The 20796-nt window shown below is 39.9% G+C and overlaps 1 protein-coding gene across 3 annotated transcripts in view; it reads right to left on the bottom strand.

The window, feature by feature from the left end:
* Window positions 1–20796, bottom strand: part of WDR76 (WD repeat domain 76) — a 62510-nt gene that overhangs the window by 21698 nt on the left and 20016 nt on the right. For 2 of the 3 annotated variants that reach the window (XM_082648691.1, XM_082648693.1), the window contains exons 5-8: window positions 5293–5419; window positions 3317–3433; window positions 3188–3231; window positions 2163–2316 (exon numbers count right to left, since the gene is read on the bottom strand). In XM_082648691.1, coding sequence (XP_082504817.1) covers window positions 2163–2316; window positions 3188–3231; window positions 3317–3433; window positions 5293–5419 — 442 coding nt within the window. The remainder of the gene's footprint in view (window positions 1–2162; window positions 2317–3187; window positions 3232–3316; window positions 3434–5292; window positions 5420–20796) is intronic. The other variant, XM_082648692.1, reaches the window with a different exon arrangement.

The raw sequence follows: 20796 nt of genomic DNA, 5'->3' as shown, positions 1-20796 counted from the left end.
TGCTGTGGGGCAACTAAGTCCACGTGCCACAACTACAGAGCCCACGAGCCCTGGAGCCTGCACACCACAACTAGAGAAAAACCCACATGCCACAACTAGAGAGAAGCCTGCGCGCCACAACAAAAAGCCCACGCCTCAATGAAAGATCCTGCACGCCTCAACAAAAGATCCCGCATGCCTCAACAAAGACCCCACATGCTTCAACTAAGACCCAATGCAGCCAAAATAAATAAATTAATTAATTAAAAAAAACTATGCTAAAAGAAAAATGCCAATATAAAAGACCACATATTTTATGATTCTATTTATATGAAATGTCCAAAAAGTGCAAATTTGTGGAGATTTGCCTGGGGATAAGGGTAGAAACAGGGATTAAATGTAAGTAGCCACGAGGAATCTTATAGGAATGATGAAAATGTTCTAAAACTGAATTATGGTGATATTTACACAACTCAATAAACTTATTAAAAATCATTAAACTGTACATTTTAAATGTGTAGATTTTATAAAATGTTAATTATACCTCAATAACGCTAAACTTTTTTTTAAAAAACGAGGGGAGTTTCGGAGTGAGCACAGGATAGCCAAGATAATGGTTTTAGACTCGCTCAGTCTGTTAATGAGATAGCCAGGTGTCCTGAAAAATTAGAAAGTTGATAAAAATATTGGACTACAGACACCCAATAATACAGATTTTTGGAGTCACCAGAAAAGACATGACAAAGGGACTTTCCTACATATCTTCAACACACCCTGAAAAGATCTTCACTTGACTATGCTAATTCTCTATTTTTCCTTTTCTAAGTTCTTCAACAAATAGTCTATCCATTGCTTCCATTTCTTCTTCCACCCCATACTTTTTTTAATCTCCTAAAGTCTGTGTTCCTTTCTTACCTTATTGTTGAAGCTATTCTCTCAGCTCACTTATGATACCTTATTTTCAAAACTAATGGCCCTTTTTCTGTTCCCATTCTTTTTAACTCATCTAAAAAAAAAAGCCCTGTCAAACTCCGATGCTTGAAATTCATCTCTTAGCTTATACAACCTTACACCATTTCTGGTCCTCTTCCCATTTCTCTGCTTCTGTTTTCTTTACCAAATCCTTTCACCTCCTACCCCACTCACATTTTATCAAAATAAGGGAGAACCTATGCTCCCAAAATAAGAGAGAATTTGGTTTTCATTTCTTCTCTTCTCACTTACAAAATCCATTTTATTTATTAACCCCAAACCACTGCAAGTCACCATGATTTCTCCATCTCTATTAATTGTCCTTATGGCATTTTTCAGGTCTTTGTTCTACTTCCCCAATTAAAAACTAAGTTCAGAGAACATTAACTCGGCTTTTTTCAATTCTGTAAACACTGAAAGCAATCAATGCATTATTATATGTACAATGAATGAAATTCAATATCTGTTTCTAACTCATCAAAAAATGACTAGGGGGCTTCCCTGGTGGTGCAGTGGTTAAGAATCCACCTGCCAATGCAGGGGACACAGGTTCGAGCCCTGGTCCGGGAAGATCCCACATGCTGCAGAGCAACTAAGCCCATGTGCCACAACTACTGAGCCTGCGCTCTAGAGCCCGTGAGCCACAACTACTGAGCCCATGTGCCACAACTACTGAGCCTGCGTGCCTAGAGCCCATGCTCTGCAACAAGAGAAGCCACCACCATGAGAAGCCCGCGCACCGCAATGAAGAGTAGCCCCCGCTCGCTGCAACTAGAGAAAGCCCACATGCAGCAATGAAGACCCAATGCAGCCAAAAATAAATAGACAAAAACTAAATTAATTAAAAAAAAAAATTACTAGGATCATCCTAAGAAGATCCTTGGGAAGATATTTTGATCCAGCTTGGAAACTATATTTTAAACATAATTAGAAACCTAAGAACTTTGTATGATCTTTTCATATACACATTTAAAGTTGTAATAAACTTTCCTGGAAGGAATTTATGCCCAGATGACTAAAGATATTCAAGCTAAAAATGTTAAAGTTCTACAAAGCAAATTTAAATTCCTCTAGGTTTCTAAAATTTGGAATCACAAAGCACAAAACTATAAATCTCAAGTAACATCTAGAAACACATGGCTCTAGGCTATTCTTTCGCAGACTATTTGCTTCAAATGTTAATATCTTCAAAACAATTAATAATAACTTACCAAATCCCAAAGCCCAACTTGTCCAGATCTGGCCCCAGCTGCCACCAAAGTTCTAATTTCTGATGGGTGGAGAGCCATTGAGAATATTGGGCCTTTGGTAACTTTATAAACAGTATCTTCACTAATGATCATGCCATTTAAATTGGCTTTGTAGCTGAGAAGATTAAAAAGTTAAATTTTAGAAGTAAAACCAAACTCAGTAGTCAAAACAAGTAAAAGATGATTCGAAAAAGTAAAATCACAATTAGTAAATGTGGGAAAATATTCAACTTCCTGGCAACCAAGGAAATCAAACTAAACAATGGGGTACTATTTTTCACTTATGAAAGCTAAGAGGCTATAGTTACACATACATTCATATATATTGCTAACAGCAGAGTAAATTCATTTAAGATTTTCAGAAATTTTTAAAAAAGATTTTGGAAAACAATCCGGCATTTCCTAAAAGCCATGAAAATGTCCATAATATTTGACACATTAATCTCACTTCTGGAATCTATCCTAAGGAAATAATCCACCATCACAATATAAATTTCAACAAACACACATACAAACAATCAAAATAAATAGAAAACAATTTCAAATACCAAGGGAGTAACAGGAGGTTAAGTAAATTCTACCTGCTAAATCAAATATTATGCAATTATTCAATAAATTTAAAGACTCTAGTAACATGCAACCACAATGTTAATAGAAAAGCATAATGCAAAACTGTACATATATTAGAACATAAAAAAGTAAAAATGTATGTGATATCACTCATTTATTAAACACTGAATGAATATATACTATGTGAAATGCACTTTTCTGGTTATTGAGACAAAATCCATGCATTCATGAAGCTTATATCCTAGTGGTATTACATATGGTGATACACGAAAGGAAATATACAAAAACAACAGTTGTTAGGGTAGAAATACGATGGATAATTTTTCTCAGCTCTTTCAAATTTCCTGTAATGGTATAGTCTTTAAGTTATAAAGATCCCAGAAAATGTAAAACAAAGGCAAGGAATTTTAACTCACCTTTTAATGCTAGATAACTCCTTCTCAGTGTTTTTACTTCTTGTCTGAAACAATGGGAGAAACCAAAGCACTAAGTTAATATATGTACTAAAATTTGCTTAACAGATGATTCTAAGAGCTTGGGCTTACCCTCCCAAGTGACACCTTGCTCACTTCTGCCCAAGTCTGCAGAAATCCTTTAAATAGTTCACTGTTATCATCTCGATTTTCAGAAGTCATTTCTAAAGGCCCAGGAGGTAACAAAGGCTGTTATAAAAAATAAGAAAAAAAAGTTGGTTGTCGCTCTGCCCTAGAATGTAAGCTTAAGATTTCTTACTACTTTACTTTCAATACCAACAACAGTGGTGACACATAGTTAGCATTCAAAAACAGTTGTTCAATGAATGAATGCCAAGTATCCTGTAAAGTAATAACATGTATTATCTCATTTAATCCCCTTAATAATCCAGTGAATGAGATATCACATTATAAAGACAGTGGAATGAAACTTAGAGAAGTTAATTTGTCCAAAGTTACACTGCCAGTACCTGGGAATTGATTCAGATCAGTTCAATTTCATACCTCAAAGTTATTACTCTATGTGTTTTTTATTTTTTATTTTTTTAACTGAAGCATAGTTGATTTACAATGTTGTGTCCATCTCTGCTATACAGCTAAGTGACTCAGTTATACACAGACATTCTTTTCTCATATTCTTTTCCATTATGGTTTATCACAGGATACTGAATATAGTTCCCTGTGCTATACAGTAGGACCTTGTTTACCCACCCTGTATATAATAGTTTACATCTGCTAATCCCAAACTCCCAGTCCTTCCCTCCCCCACTGCCCCCCTCACCCGGCATCCACAAGTCTGTTCTCATTTCTGTGAGTTTCTGTTTTGTAGATAGGTTCATTTGTGCCACATTTTAGATTCCACATATTAAGTGATACCATATGATATTTGTCTTTCTCTTACTGTATGTCAGTGTTTTTTAAATCACAGGTTGTAACCCATAGGTCATGAAATCATTTTAATACATTACAACGAACAGTGTGTTTTAGTGACTGAGAAAAGAACAGACTAGGAAATACAAAAGTGTATCACATGTAGTAAGGATAAGTATCATTTCACAAAAGTTTTGTTTCAGGTGTGTGTGTGTGTGTGTGTGTGTGTGTGTGTGTGTGTGTGTGGAACGGGTTCAATGTAAATGTATTTCTTATCATGGATGGATGGAGGCTTCAAAAAAATTTGAAAGCTACTCTTCCCCTAGTAACTTAATTTGCAATTAGCTCTCAAAGCACCAGGCTAATCTTCCAATTTATAATTAAGCACTTACATACAAAGTATTAAAAACAGTAGGTGCAATAAAAAAAAAAAAACAGTAGGTGCTCCTGAATAAAAAATATACTCATAATCTTATTTAGACAATAAATTTGCTAAATAAAACTCTTTCCACTCACTGATAGCGTAAAATTAAACTACAGTAAGAGAACCCCATCACTACTGACATATATTATTTATTACTAATAATATTAATAACTACCATTTATTGCTTACTAAGTCCTTAATATAAATGTAGGAAACTTTATAGATACTATTTCATTTATCCCTCACAACACCTCTTTGAGAGGTTTCTGCTATTGTTGCCATTTTAAAAATGGGGAGGGCTTCCCTGGTGGTGCAGTGGTTGAGAGTCCACCTGCCAATGCAGGTGACAAGGGTTCGTGCCCCGGTCCGGGAAGATCCCACATGCTGCGGAGCGGCTAGGCCCGTGAGCGATGGCCGCTGAGCCTGCGCACCCGGAGCCTGTGCTTAGCAACGGGAGAGGCCACAACAGTGAGAGGCCCGCGTACCGCAAAAAAAAAAAAAATGGGGAAACTGGGGCTCAGAAAGACTAAGGAATTTACCCACAATCCCACACAGGGTAAGTCTGCAGAAATATAGAATCCAAGCCAGTCTCTTATGAGTTTGAAATCTTACTCATTAAACCATACAACAGCCAAGTATTAAATTAATGATGCACAAATTAAACATAATTTAATGACTTTTTACTCTACTTTCAAACACTTCAAATTTTTGAGTATTTTATTGGTTAATATATTGTATTTGCACTCTTTCTTACATTTTCATCTGCTACTAATATTGGCTGGGTTGGAGTTGCTGGTAATGAAACTCCTGAAGGATCAACTTTTAGTAATCGCATTGACCTTCTACATCCAGTCTCATTTTCTTTCTTCTTAGGCTTCTTTCTAAAGGAGTGGGGGAAAAAATCATGTTATACTCATAAAAGTTATATGTATTTATTAATATCAAGGAGATAACATCTAGTAATCTATCTCACAGATACATTCACACATTGCAAAGATGTATATACATGGCTACACTGATTTTTTTTTTTTCTTCGTCACACTGCGCAGCATGTGGAACTTTCCCAACCCAGGATCAAACCTGTGCCCCCTGCCATGGAAGAATGGAGTCTTAACCACTGGACCACCAGTGAAGTCCCTACACTGATTTTAATTAAAAGCCTGGAAACATCATAAATGTTCATCATGGGGAAGTGAGGGGTGTTAAATAAATTATGACATACATATCTAGCACAATATTATGCAGTCATAAAAAAAGAAACAGATTTTTGTATGCTGATATGACATGAACTCTAAGATACAAGAAGCAAAAACAAGGTCCAGCACATGTTGAATATGGTTCCATTAGCTTTCGTTTTGTTTTGTTTTTTGTTTTTGTTTTTGTTTTTGTGGTACACGGGCCTCTCACTGCTGTGGCCTCTCCCGTTGTGGAGCACAGGCTCCGGACGGGCAGGCTCAGCGGCCATGGCTCACGGGCCCAGCCGCTCCGTGGCATGTGGGATCTTCCCAGACCAGGGCACGAACCCACGTCCCCTGCATCGGCAGGCAGACTCTCAACCACTGCGCCACCAGGGAAGCCCCCCATTTGCTTTTTTACAAAATATATACACATACATTTGTAATTGCTGAGATTACCTATGGAAGAATACACATGAAACTATTAACAGTGGTTTCCTCTAGGGAAAAGGCCTGGAGAACTAAGGTCCAGGATAGGAAAGAGACTTAAATGTTTCATTGCATTGCCTTCCATATAGTTTACTTTTAAAAATCATATACATACCCTACTTTTTTATGCATTATTTTTTTATTTTAAAAAAGTAGTTCAGAACTTCCAGTTTCCAGTTCCAAATTTAAAGAGCTTGAAAGTCACTGCACTATCAAGTAAAAAGCTGAACAGACTGAAAAATCAACTCTTCTAGGATCCTTAAGAGAAATGAGGGCACAGTAGAAACTGCTGAGCCTACTATTGGAAAGACAGACAGGCAAATGCAAGAAGTCATGGCTTATTGGAGTAGACTTAGAAATGGAAACCATCATGGGAACCAGCAGCAGGGTAGGAAAGCCTGAACTGTAATTGACCAATTGCTGGAGGTTCAGTGTACACAAGTCTGAGAGTTAAAAACTCCATGGAAAACTAGACAGCTACATGTAAAAGAATGGAACTAGAACATTTTCTTACACCATATACAAAAACAGACTCAAAATGGATTAAAGGCGGGCTTCCCTGGTGGTGCAGTGTTTGGGGGTCCGCCTGCCGATGCAGGGGACGCGGGTTCGTGCCCCGGTCTGGGGGGATCCCGCATGCCGAGGAGCGGCTGGGCCCGTGAGCCTATGGCAGCTGAGCCTGCGCATCAGGAGCCTGTGCTCTGCAACGGGAGGGGCCGCAGCAGTGAGGGGCCTGCATACCGCAAAAAAAAAAAAAAAAAAATGGATTAAAGGCTTTAATGTAAGACCTGAAACCATAAAACTCCTAGAAGAAAACACAGGTACTACACTCTTTGACATTGTTCTTAGCAATATTTTTTGGATGTGTCTTCTCAGGCAAGAGCAACAAAAGCAAAAAATAAACAAATGGGACCTAATCAAACTTAAAAGCTTTTGCAAAACAAAGGAAACCATCAACAAAATGAAAAGGCAACTGACTGAAGGGAAGAAGATTTGTGCAAATGATATGTCCAATAACGGATTAATATCCAAAATATATAAACAGCTCATACAACTCAACATCAAAAACAAAAAAAAATCTGATTAAACAATAGGTAGAGGACCCAAAGAAGACATAGAGATGGCCAACAGGCACAAATGAAACGATTAGATCATCAGGGAAATACAAATGAAAACCACACTGAGACATCACCTCACACCTGTGAGAATGGCTATCATCAGAAAGACCACAAATAACAAGTGTTGGCAAGGATATGGAGAAAAGGTAACCTCTGTACACTGTTGGTGGGAATGTAAATTTGTGCAGCTACTGTGGAAAACAGTACAAATGTTCCTCAAAAGACTAAAAATAGAACTACCATATTATCCAGTAATTCCACTCCTGGGAATTTATGCAAAGAAAAGAAAAACACTCGTTCAAAAAGACACATGCAGGACTTCCCTGGTGGTGCAGTGGTTAAGAATCTGCCTGCCAATGAAAGGGACACGGGTTCGAGCCCTGGTCCGGGAAGATCCCACATGCCACGGAGCAACTAAGCCCGTGCACCACCACAACTGACCCTGTGCTCTAGAGCTCATGAGCCACAACTACTGAGCCTGCGCGACACAACTACTGAAGCCCATAAACCCTAGAGCCCGTGCACCGCAAGTATTGAGCCCATGCACCACATCTGCTGAAGCCTGCGTGCTCTAGGGCCCGCATGCCACAACTACTGAGCTCGTGTGCTACAACTACCAAAGTCCGTGTACCTAGAGCCCATGCTCTGCAACAGGAAAAGCCACCGCAATAAGAAGCCCATGCACCGCAACAAAGAGTGGCCCTCGCTCACTGCAACTAGAGAAAGCCTGCACGCAGCAACAAAGACCCAGTGCAGCCAAAAAAAAAAAAATACATGCACCCCAATGTTCATAGCAGCATTTTTTATAATAGACAAGATATGGAAGCAACCTAAAAGTTCATCAACAGATGAATGGATAAAGAAAATGTGGTATGTATGTATATATATATATATATATATATATATATATGTACGTATGTGTGTATATATATATATATACACACACAATGTAATACTACAGAGCCATAAAAAAGTGAAGTTTTCCCATTTGCAACAACATGACTGAAACTGGAGGCTATTATGCTTAGTGAAATAAATCAGACAGAAAAAGACAAATACTGTATGTTATCACCTACATGTGGAATCTAAAGCATAAAACGAATGAATATAACAAAACAGAAACAGACTCAGATATAGAGAACAAACTAGTGGTTACCAGTGGGAGAGGGAAGAGGGGAGGGGCAAGATGGGGTAGGAGGTTAAGAGGTACAAACCACTTTGTACAAAATAAATAAGCTACAAGGATATATTTATAGCACAGGGAATACAGCCATCATTTTATAGTAACTATAAATGGAGTATAATCTATAAAAATTTTAAATCACCATGTTGTACACCTGAAAATAATATAATATTGTAAATCAACTACACTTAAACTGTACTGCTATGAAACCTAATATGAAGACCAAAAATTTGAAATGATCTCTGGCCCATGGCCTTAAAAAGACTGTAACCAGTTCCTTTTAACTTAAATGTTACCACTTTAGCTTAACAATGAGGTATAAAACAAAACCAAGTATACTTGTTATATACTTGGTTAAATACTGGTTAAATTTACCAAAGACTCCTCCAGAAGTCTTTGGTAAATTTAACATTCATTATTAACTTTTATAGTATTAAAATATTATAAGTAATGTGCCAATTTCAAAGTCCTCTAAATCTTTTGTCACAAAGATATTTATAGCACTGTAAACAGAACTAAAGCCTGATATCATATATTATTAAAACTGACATTTATCTCCAAAAGAATTTGACCTATGGTGACTGAACTCCGAAAAAAGTAAAAAGACTGGTAGTTGGAGAAAAGTAGATCTCTCACATTACTTAGTCAATGGCAGTTCCATTGTAATTTAGCCTTAATCTTTTTGCTGAAATGATCTAAATAACAAAAGATCCATAATAAAAATATTTTTTAAAAAAGAAATGAGCTATTAAGCCATGAAAAGACATGGGGGAACCTTAAATGCATATTACTAAAAAAAGCAGCCAACCTGAATGAGACTACATACTGTATGATTCCAAATACATGACTGACATTCAGGAAAAGGCAAAACTATGGAGACAAAAAAATCAGTGATTGCAAGGGGTGAGGGTGATAAGGGATGAAAAGGCAGAGCACAGAGGATTTTAGGGCAGTGAAATACTCTGTACATTATAATGATAGATATATGTCTTTAAACATTTGTACAAACCCAAAGAATGAACAACACCAAGAGTGAACCCTAAGGTAAACTACAGATCTGGGGTGATTATGATGTATCAAGGTAGGTTCATCCTTGGTAACAAACGTATCACTCTGGTGAGTGATTCTGATAATGGGAGAAGCTATGCATGTGTCGGGCAGCGGATGGAAATCTCTGTAACTTACTCTCAATTTTGCTGTGAAACTAAAACTGCTCTAAAAATAAAATCTTAAAAAAAAAGAAACCTCAAGGGGGCATCACCCCCACAATTTTGTAAGATTTATATCCAGGAGCTTGACCAGGCCCTCAAAGTAAGTATCAGAGAAAATCTCCTCATGCTTCTAGCAGGGGGAGGAGAAAAGGAAGAATTTTGAAATAGGCCAGCACTCTGTTCTGCCCTCAGGAGAAATCAGTTAACCAGAGCCTAACCTGCTAGGGTATTGTCAGAGGCTAACTGACCTGGGGAAGGGAAATACCCAACAGCAGCCCACTCTTGCCATCTTGTCCAACCTAAGGAGAGAGGAAAAAAACTAAAACACTTGTGAAGTTCACAATCCAAAGATATAGGTTCAGTCAGAGACTGAGAACTAATAACAAGACTACAGAATGCTCCCCTCCCCCAACATCTCACCACCACATTGCTAAAGACCTATTTATAACAGTTACTTTTTCTTGGTACATCATGTCCAGTTATCAAGAAAAAATTACAAGACACACTGAAAAGCAAAAAACACAATTTAAAGAAACAGAGCAAACTTCAAAACCAGACATGGCAGAAATGTTGAAATTATCACACTAAGAATTTAAAACAACTGTGATTAACACGCTAAGGGCTCCAATGGATAAAACAGACACCATGAAAGAACAGATAAGCAATGTCAACAGAGGGATGTCAATACTAAGAAAGAACCAAAAAGAAATGCCAGAGATCAAAAACACTATAATAGAAATGAAGAATGCCTTTGATGGGCTCAGTAATAGACTGGACATGGCTGAGGAAAGAATCTCCGACCTTGGGGATATCTCAATAGGAATCTCTAAAACTGAAAAGCAAGGAGAAAAAACAGAACAGAATAACCAAGAACGTAGATAACAAAAAAGTATAACATATAAATAATGGGAATACAAGAAAGAAAAAAAGTAACAGAAGAAATATTTGAAATAATAACTGAAAATTCCCCCAAATTAGTGTCAGACACCAAACCACAGATCTAGAAAGCTCAGAGAACATCAAGCAAGATAAATGCAAAAACAAAAATGAAAACAAACAAAGAAATCCTACAACTAGGCAATTCATTTCCAAACTACAGAAAAATCAAAAATAAAATCCTGAAAGGAGCCAGAAGGAAAAACCACTTTACCTACAGAGAACAAAGATAGAAATTAAATCTATCTTCTCAGAAACCATGCAGGCAAGGAGAGAGTGAAAATATTTAAAGTGTTGAGAGAAAAGAAAAACCCAACCTAGAATTCTGTACCCTGGGAAGTTATCCATCAAAGGAAAAGCAAATTAGGAACTTCTGAGACAGTGAACACGGAGAGATGCTAGAAGAGTGATGCTCTCAGAGAGAGATGGAAGCTCCGTGCCATTTCCCTTGCCTGATGCATCTATCCCATCTGGCTGGTCCTGAGTCATATCCATTGTAATAAACAGCACAAGGTGAGTGGTGCTCTTGAGAACCTTCTGTGATTACTACTCACACCTTTTCCAGGGACACTTTCTTAAAAGGACCAACAAGCATCCAGTTTACTCAGATATAATCCCAGATTCATGGAGTTGCTGCTGACCAGATTACACCTGTATCACTAAGACTGGAGTTTCCAGACAAAAAGACAAGATGGCACAGTAGAAGGAACTGAGCTCACCTCTTCTTACATAATCACCAAAATCACAGCTAACTGCTGAACAACCATCAACAAAAACACGCTGGAAGCTACAAAAAGATACCCTACATCCAAAGACAAAGAAGAAGCCACAAGGAGCTGGTACAAGGGGCACAATCACAATAAAATCAAATCCCATATCTGCCAGGTGGATGACTAACAAACTGGAAAATAATTATACCACAGGAGGGAGAACCCCACATCAGCATCTACAGCCTGGGTTTCTGGCAATGGGAGAAGAAGCCCCCAGAGAACCTGGTTTTGAAGGCCAGTTTGATCACAGGAATTCCACAGGACTGGGGAAACACAAATTCCACTCTCGGAGGGCACACACAAGGTCTCATGTGCACCAGGACTCAGGGAAAAAAGCAGTGACCTCATAAGAGACTGTGCCAGACCTACCTGCCAATAATGGAGGGTCTCCATTGGAGGCAGGGGTAGCTGTGGCTCACTGCAGGGACAAAGACACTGGCAGCAGTAGTTCTGGGGAGTACTCATCAGTGTGAGCCTTCCTGGAGGCCACCAATTTCTCACCAAGACCTGGCCCCACCCAACAACCTGAAGCTTCCATTACTGGGACGCCATGGCCAAACAACCAACAAGGTGGGACACAGCCCCACCCATCAGCAGACAGGCTACTTAAAGTCTTCCTGACCACACAGCTGCTCACTAAACACACAGCATGACCCAGCCCTGCCCAACAGAGGGACAAGACCCAGCTCCACACCCCAGTGGGCAGTAACCAGTCCCTCCCACCAGAAAGCCTGCACAAGCCTCTTAGACAGCCTCATCCACCAGGGAGCAGGCAGAATAAGGAAGAAGAAATACAACCCTGTAGCCTGCATAATGGACACCGCAATCACAGGAAGTTAGACAAAATGAGACAGCAGAGAAATATATCCCACACTAAGGAACATGATAAAAGCCCAGAAGAACAATTAAATGAAGTGGAGAAAGGCAATCTACCTGAAAAAGAATTCAGAGTAATGATAGTGTAGATGATCCAAGATCTCAGAAAAAGAATGGAGGTACAGATTCAGAAGATACAAGAAATGTTTAATGAAGAGCTAGAAGAACTAAACAACAAACAAACAGAAATGGACAATACAATAACTGAAATGAAAAATACACTAGAAGGGGGCTTCCCTGGTGGCGCAGTGGTTGAGATCCCTGCCGATGCAGGGGACACGGGTTCGTGCCCCAGTCTGGGAAGATACCACATGCCGCAGAGCGGCTAGGTCCGTGAGCCATGGCCGCTAAGCCTGCATGTCCAGAGCCTGTGCTCCGCAACGGAAGAGGCCACAACAGTGAGAGGCCCGGGTACAGGAAAAAAAAAAACACTAGAAGGAAGCACCAACAGAATAACTGAGGCAGAAGAAAGAATGAGCGAGCTAGAAGAAAGAATGGTGGAAATCACTGCTGCAGAATAAAATAAAAAATAAAAAGAAATGAGGAAAGATGGTGGAGGAGTTAAGACATGGAGATCACCTTCCTCCCCACAAATACATCAAAACTACATCTACATGTGGAACAATTCCTATAGAACACATACTGAATGCTGGCAGAAGACCTCAGACTTCCCAAAAGGCAAGAAACTCCCCACATACCTGGGTAGGGCAAAAGAAAAAAGGAAAAGCAAAGACAAAAGAATAGGGATGGGACCTGTACCTCTGGGAGGGAGCTGTGAAGGAGGAAAAGTTTCCACACACTAGGAAGCCCCTTCACTGGTGGGGATTGGGGGGGGTGGAAGTTTCGGAGCCACGGAGGAGAGCAGAGCAACAGGGGTGGAGAGGGCAAAGCGGAGAGATTCCTGCACAGAGAATTGGTGCCGACAGTACTCACAAGCCTGAGAGGCTTGTCGGCTCACACACCGGGGTGGGTGGGGGCTGGGAGCTGAGGCTCGGACTTCAGAGTTAAGATCCCAAGGAGAGAACTAGGGTTGGCTGTGTGAACACAGCCTGAAGGGGGATAGTGCACCACAGCTAGCCGGAAGGGAGTCTGGGAAAAAATCTGGACCTGCCTAAAAGGCAAGAGACCATTGTTTCAGGGTGCGCGAGGAGAGATGATTCAGAGCACCGCCTAAACAAGCTCCAGAGACAGGTGCGAGCCGCAGCTATCAGCAGGGACACCAGAGACAGGCATGAAATGCTAAGGCTGCTGCTGCAGCCATCAGGAAGCCTGTGTGCAAACACAGGTCACTATCCATACCTCCCCTCCTGGGAGCCTGTGCAGCCCGCCACTGTAGGGTCCCATGATCCAGGGACAATTTCCATGGAAGAACACATGGCATGCCTCACGCTGTTGCAACGTCACACCGGCCTCTGCCACCACAGGCTCTCCCTGCATTCCGTACCACTCCCTCCCCCCAGTCTGAGTGAGTCAGAGCCCCCTAACCAGCCGCTCCTTTAACCCGTCCTGTCTGGGTGGAGAAGAGATGCCCTCAGGTAAGCTACACGCAGAGATGGGGCCAAATCCAAAGCTGAACCCCAGGAGCTGTGTGAACAAAGAAGAGAAAGAGAAATTTCTCCCAGCAGCCTCAGGAGCAGCAGATTAAATCTTCACAGTCAACGTGATGTACCCTGTATCTGTGAAATGACAACGAATCATCCCAAAAATGACACAGTGGACTATGGGAGCAACTGTAGACTTGGGGTTTGCTTTCAGTATCTCATTTGTTTCTGGTTTTACGTTTCTCTTAGTTTAGTATTTACAGCTTATTATAACTGGTAGATTTGTTTACTGATTTGGTTGCCCTCTTCCTTTTTACATTTTATATAATTTTTTTCCCTTTTTCTCTTTTTGTGAGTGTGTATGTGTATGCTTCTTTGTGTGATTTTGTCTGTATAGCTTTGCTTTTGCCATTTGTCCTAGGGTTCTGACTGTCCGTTTTGTTTTTTGTTTTGTTTTGTTGCGGTACGTGGGCCTCTCACTGTTGTGGCCTCTCCCGTTGCGGAGCACAAGGCTCTGGACACGCAGGCTCAGCAGCCATGGCTCACGGGCCCAGCTGCTCCGCGGCATGTGGGATCTTGCCAGACCAGGGCACGAACCCATGTCCCCTGCATCGGCAGGTGGACTCTCAACCACTGCACCAACAGGGAAGCCCCATTTTGTTTTTTAGTATACTTTTTAGCGCTTGCTATCATTGGTGGATTTGTTTTTTGGTTTGGTTGCTCTCTTCTTTCTCTCTCCTTTTTTTAAATTACTTTTTATTTTTTAATTTTTTTCTATTTTAATAACTTTATTTTTTTTTTCCTTTCATTCTTTTTCTTCTGACCCTTGTGGCTGACAGGGTCTTGGTGCTCTGGCCGGATGTCAGTCCTGAGCCTCTGAGGTGGGAGAGTGGAGTTCAGGACACTGGTCCACCAAAGACCTCCCAGCCCCACGTAACATCAAACAACAAAAGCTCTCCCACAGATCTCCATCTCAACGTTAAGAACCAGTTCCACTCAACGAACAGCAAGCTACACTGCTGGACACCCTATGGCAAACAACTAGCAACACAGGAACACAACCCCACCCATTAGCAGAGAGGCTGCCTAAAATAATAATAAGGTCACGGACACCCCAAAACACACCACCAGATGTGGTCCCGCCCACCAGAAAGACAAGATCCAGCCTCATCCACCAGAACACAGAAACCAGTCCCCTCCACCAGGAAGCCTACACAACCCACTGAACCAACCTTACCCACTGGGGACAGATACCAAAAATAATGGGAACTATGAACCTGCAGCCTGTGAAAGGGAGACCACGAACAGTAAGTTGAGCCAAAATGAGAAGGCACAGAAATACAAAGCAGATGAAGGAGCAAGGTAAAAACCCACCAGACAAGACAAATGAAGAGGAAACAGGTAGTCCACCTGAAAAAGAATTCAGAGTAATAATAATAAAGGTGATCCAAAATAATGGAAATAGAATGGAGAAATTACAAGAAATGTTTAACAAGGAACTAGAAGAACTAAAGAGCGAACAAACAAGGAAAAACAACACAATAAATATAATAAAAAAAACTCTGGAAGGAATCAATAGCAGAATAACTGAGGCAGAAGAATGGATAGGTGACCTGGAAGATAAAAGAGTGGAAATAACTACTGCAGAGCAGAATAAAGAGAAAAAACATCAAAAGAATTGAGGACAATCTCAGAGACCTCTGGGACAACATTAAACACACCAACATTTGAATTATACAGGTCCCAGAAGAAGAAGAGAAAAAAAAAGGGAACTGAGAAACTAATAAGAACCTGCTGTATAAAAAATAAAATAAAATTCAAAAATTCCCCCCCAAAAAATTAAATACGAAGAAAAAATATTAAAAGCAGCAAGGGAAAAGCAACAACATACAAGGGAATCCCCATAAGGTTAACAGCTGATCTTTCAGCAGAAACTCTGCAAGCCAGAAGGGAGTGGCATGGTATAATTAAAATGATGAAAGGGAAGAACCTACAACCAAGATTACTCTACCCAGCAAGGATCTCATTCAGATTCGAGTGAGAAATTAAAACCTTTACAAACAAGCAAAACCTAAGAGAATTCAGCACCACCAAACCGGCTCTACAACAAATGCTAAAGGAACTTCTCTCAACAGGAAACACAAGAGGAGGAAAAGACTTAAAATAACAAACACAAAACAATTTAAAAAATGGTAATAGGAACATACATATGGATAATTATGCTCCAAATAAAAGACATACACTAGCCGAATGGAAACAAAAACAAGACCCAAACATATGCTGTCTACAAGAACCCACTTCAGACCTACGGACACATACAGACTGAAAGTGAGGGGATGGAAAAAGATATTCCATGTAAATGGAAATCACAAGAAAGCTAGAGTAACAATTCTCATATCAGACAGACTTTAAAATAAAGACTATTACAAGAGACAAAGAAGGACACTACATAATGATCAAGGGATCAATCCAAGAAGAAGATATAACACTTGTAACTATTTATGCACCCAACATAGGAGCACCTCAATACATAAGGCAAATGCTAACAGCCATGAAAGGGGAAACTGACAGTAACACAATCATAGTAGGGGACTTTAACACCCCACTTTCACCAATGGAAAGATCATACAAAATGAAAATAAATAAGGAAACACAAGCTTTAAATGATACATTAAACAAGATGGACTTAATTGATATTTATAGAACATTCCATCCAAAAACAACAGATTACACTTTCTTCTCAAGTGCTCATCGAACATTCTCCAGGATAGATCACATCTTGGGTCACAAATCAAGCCTCACAAACTTAACAAAATAAAAATAGTATCAAACATCATTTCCAACCACAACGCTGTAAGATTAGAAATCAATTAAACGAAAAAAAAGTATAAAAAACACAAACAGGGGCTTCCCTAGTGGCGCAGTGGTTGAGAGTCCATCTGCCGATGCAGGGGACACGGGTTCATGCCCCAGTCCGGGAGGATCCCACATGCCGCGAAGCAGCTGGGCCCGTGAGCCATGGACGCTGAGCCTGCGTGTCCGGAGCCTGTGCTCCTCAACGGGAGAGGCCACAACAGTGAGAAGCCCGCGTATAGCAGAAAAAAAAAACCAAAAACCCCACAAACACATAGAGGCTAAACAATGCACTGCTAAATAACCAAGAGATCCTAAAGAAATCAAAGAATAAAGAAAAGAATACAAAGTAACAAATGACAATGAAAACATGATGACCCAAAACCTATGGGACACAAAAAAAGCACTTCTGTAGGGAACTTTATAGCAATTCAATCTCACCTCAAGAAACAACAAAAAACTCAAATAAACAATCTAAACTTACACCTAAAGCAATTAGAGTAAGAAGAACAAAAAAAAACCCAAATTTAGCAAAAGGAAAGAAATCATAAAGATCAGATCAGAAATAAATAAAAAAGAAATGAAGTAAACCATAGCAAAGATCAATAAAACTAAAAGCTGGTTCTTTGAGAAGATAAACAAAATTGAAAAACCATTAGCCAGACACATCAAGAAGAAAAGGGAGAAGACTCAAATCAACAGAATTAGAAATGAAAAAGGAGAAGTAACAACTGACACTGAAGAAATACAAAGGATCATGAGAGATTACTACAAGCAACTATATGCCAATAAAATGGACAACCTGGAAGAAACAGACAAATTCTTAGAAAAGCACAACCTTCCGAGACTGAACCAGGAAGAAATAGAAAATATGAACAGATGAATCACAAGCACTGAAATTGAAACTGTGATTAAAAATCTTCCAGCAAATAAAGGCCCAGGAGGGACTTCACTGGTGGAGCAGTGGTTAAGAATCCGCCTGCCAATGCAGGGGACGTGGGTTCAAGCCCTGGTCCGGGAATATCCCACATGCCGCAGAGCAGCTAAGCCCGTGCACCACAACAACTGAGTCTGTACTCTAGAGCACATGAGCCACAACTACTGAGCCCACATGCCACAACTACTGGAGCCCACGCACCTAGAGCCTTTGCTCCACAACAAGAGAATCCACTGCAATGAGAAGCCCGCACACCGCAGCACAGAGTAGCCCCTACTCGCCAAAACTAAAGAAAGCCCGCACGCAGCAACGAAGACCAAACACAACCAAAAATAAATAAATAAACAAACAAACTAACTAAAGGCCGAGGACCAGATGGCTTCACAGACGAATTCTACCAAACATTTAGAGAAGAGCTAACATCTATCCTTCTCAAACTCTTCCAAAATACAGTAGAGGGAGTAACACTCCCAAACTCATTCTACAAGGCAACCATCACCCTGATACCAAAACCAGACAAGGATGACACAAAAAAAGAAAACTACAGGCCAATATCACTGATGAAAATAGATGCAAAAATCCTTAACAAAATACTAGCAAACAGTTTGTCCTATAGTTTCTTAACTATAAATGAAAAATGGATCTTGAAAATTACACATATTGGTTTTTTCACTTGATATGTCTGATTTTTGCTCCTCCAAAAAAAAAAAAATACTAGCAAACAGAATTCAACAGCACATTAAAAGAATCATACACCAAGGGCTTCCCTGGTGGTGCAGTGGTTGAGAATCTGCCTGCCAATGCAGGGGACACGGGTTCGAGACCTGGTCTGGGAGGATCCCACATGCCGTGGAGCAACTGGGCCCGTGAGCCACAACTACTGAGCCTGTGAGTCTGGAGTGTGTGCTCCTCAACAAGAGAGGCTTTGACAGTGAGAGGCCCGCACACCGTGATGAAGAGTGGCACCCACTTCCCACAACTAGAGAAAGCCCTCGCACAAAAATGAAGACCCAACACAGCCAAAAATTAATTAATTAATTTAAAAAAAAAAGAATCATACACCATGATCAAGTAGGTTTTATCCCCGGAAGGCAAGGATTCTTCAATATACACAAATCAATCAGTGTAATAAACCATATTAACAAATTCAGGGAGAACAACCATATGATCATCTTAATAGATGCAGAAAAAGTTTTCAACAAAATTCAGCACCCATTTATGATAAAAACCCTCCAGAATGTAGGCACAGAGGGAACTTACCTCAACATAATAAAGGCCATATATGACAAACCCACAGCCAACATTGTTCTCAATGGTGAAAAACTGAAACCATTTCCACTAAGATCAGGAACCAGACAAGACTGCCCACTCTCACCACTATTATTCAACATAGTTTTGAAAGTTTTAGCCACAGCAATCAGAGAAGAAAAAGAAATAAAAGGAATCCAAATCGGAAAAGAAGAAGTAAAACTGTCACTGTTTGCAGATGACGCAATACTATATATAGAGATGGTGAGATATATCATGCTCTTGGATTGGAAGAATCAATATTGTGAAAATGACTATTCTACCCAAAGCAATCTACAGATTCAGTGCAATGCCTATCAAATTACCAATGGCATTTTTCACAGAACTAGAACAAAAAAATCTTAAAATTTGTATGGACACACAGAAGACCCTGAATAGCCAAAGCAATCTTGAGGAAGAAAAGTGGAGCTGGAGGAATCAGACTCCCAGACGTCAGACTATACTACAAACCTACAGTAATCAAGACAGTATGGTACTGGCACAAAAACAGAAATATAGATCAATGGAACAGGATAGAAAGCTCAGAGATAAACCCACGCACATGTGGTCACCTTATTTTTGATAAAGGAGGCAAGAATATATAATGGAGAAAAGACAGCCTCTTCAATAAGTGGTGCTGGGAAAACTGGACAGCTACATGTAAAAGAATGAAATTAGAACACTTCCTAACACCATACACAAAAATAAACTCAAAATGGATTAAAGACCTAAACGTAATAAGACCAGATACTATAAAACTCTTAGAGGAAAACATAGGAAAAACACTCTGACGTAAACCACAGCAAGATCTTTTTGACTCACCTCCTAGAGTAATGAAAATAAAATCAAAAATAAGCAAATGGGGGTTCCCTAGTGGCGCAGTTGTTGAGAGTCCGCCTGCCAATGCAGGGGACACGGGTTCATGCCCCAGTCTGGGAGGATCCCACATGTCGCAGAGCGGCTGGGCCCGTGAGCCATGGCTGCTGAGCCTGCGCGTCCGGAGCCTGTGCTCCGCAACGGGAGAGGCCACAGCAGTGAGAGGCCCGCGTACCACCAAAAAAAAAAAAAAAGGGACCTAATTAAACTTAAAAGCTTTTGCACAGCAAAGGAAACCATAAACAAGACGAAAAGACAACCCTCAGAATGGGAGAAAATATTTGCAAATGAAGCAACTGACAAAGGATTAATCCCAAAATATACAAGCAGCTCATGCACCTCAATATCAAAACAACAAATAACCCAATCCAAAAATGGGCAGAAGACCTAAATAGACATTTCTCCAAAGAAGACATACAGATGGCCAAGAGGCACATGAAAAGATAATCAACATCACTAATCATTAGAGAAATGCAAATCAAAACTACAATGAGGTATCGCCTCATACCAGTGAAAACGGCCATCATCAAAAAATCTACAAACAATAAATGCTGGAGAGGGTGTAGAGAAAAGGGAACCCTCTTGAACTGTTGGTGAGAATGTAAATTGATACAGCCACTATGGAGAACAGTATGGAGCTTCCTTAAAAAACTAAAAACAGAACTACCATATGACCCAACAATCCCCCTACTGGGCATATACCCCGAGAAAACCATAATTCAAAATGACACATGTACCCCAATGTTCACTGCAGCACTATTTACAACAGCCAAGACATGAAAACAACCTAAATGTCCAATGACAAATGAGTGGATAAAGAAGATGTGGTACATATATACAATGGAATATTACTCAACCATAAAAAGGAACAAAATTGGGTCATTTGTAGAGATGTGGATGGACCTAGAGTCTGTCATACAGAGTGAAGTAAGTCAGAGAAAAACAAATATCATATATTAATGCATAAATGTGGAAAATAGAAAAATGCTACAGATGAACCTATTTC

The sequence above is a fragment of the Grampus griseus genome (genome assembly GCF_964374135.1).
Source record: "Grampus griseus genome assembly, chromosome: 2".
Taxonomy (NCBI): Eukaryota; Metazoa; Chordata; class Mammalia; order Artiodactyla; family Delphinidae; genus Grampus; species Grampus griseus.
Note: the sequence above shows the minus strand (reverse complement) of the source record. Positions and strands in the feature narration are given on the sequence as shown.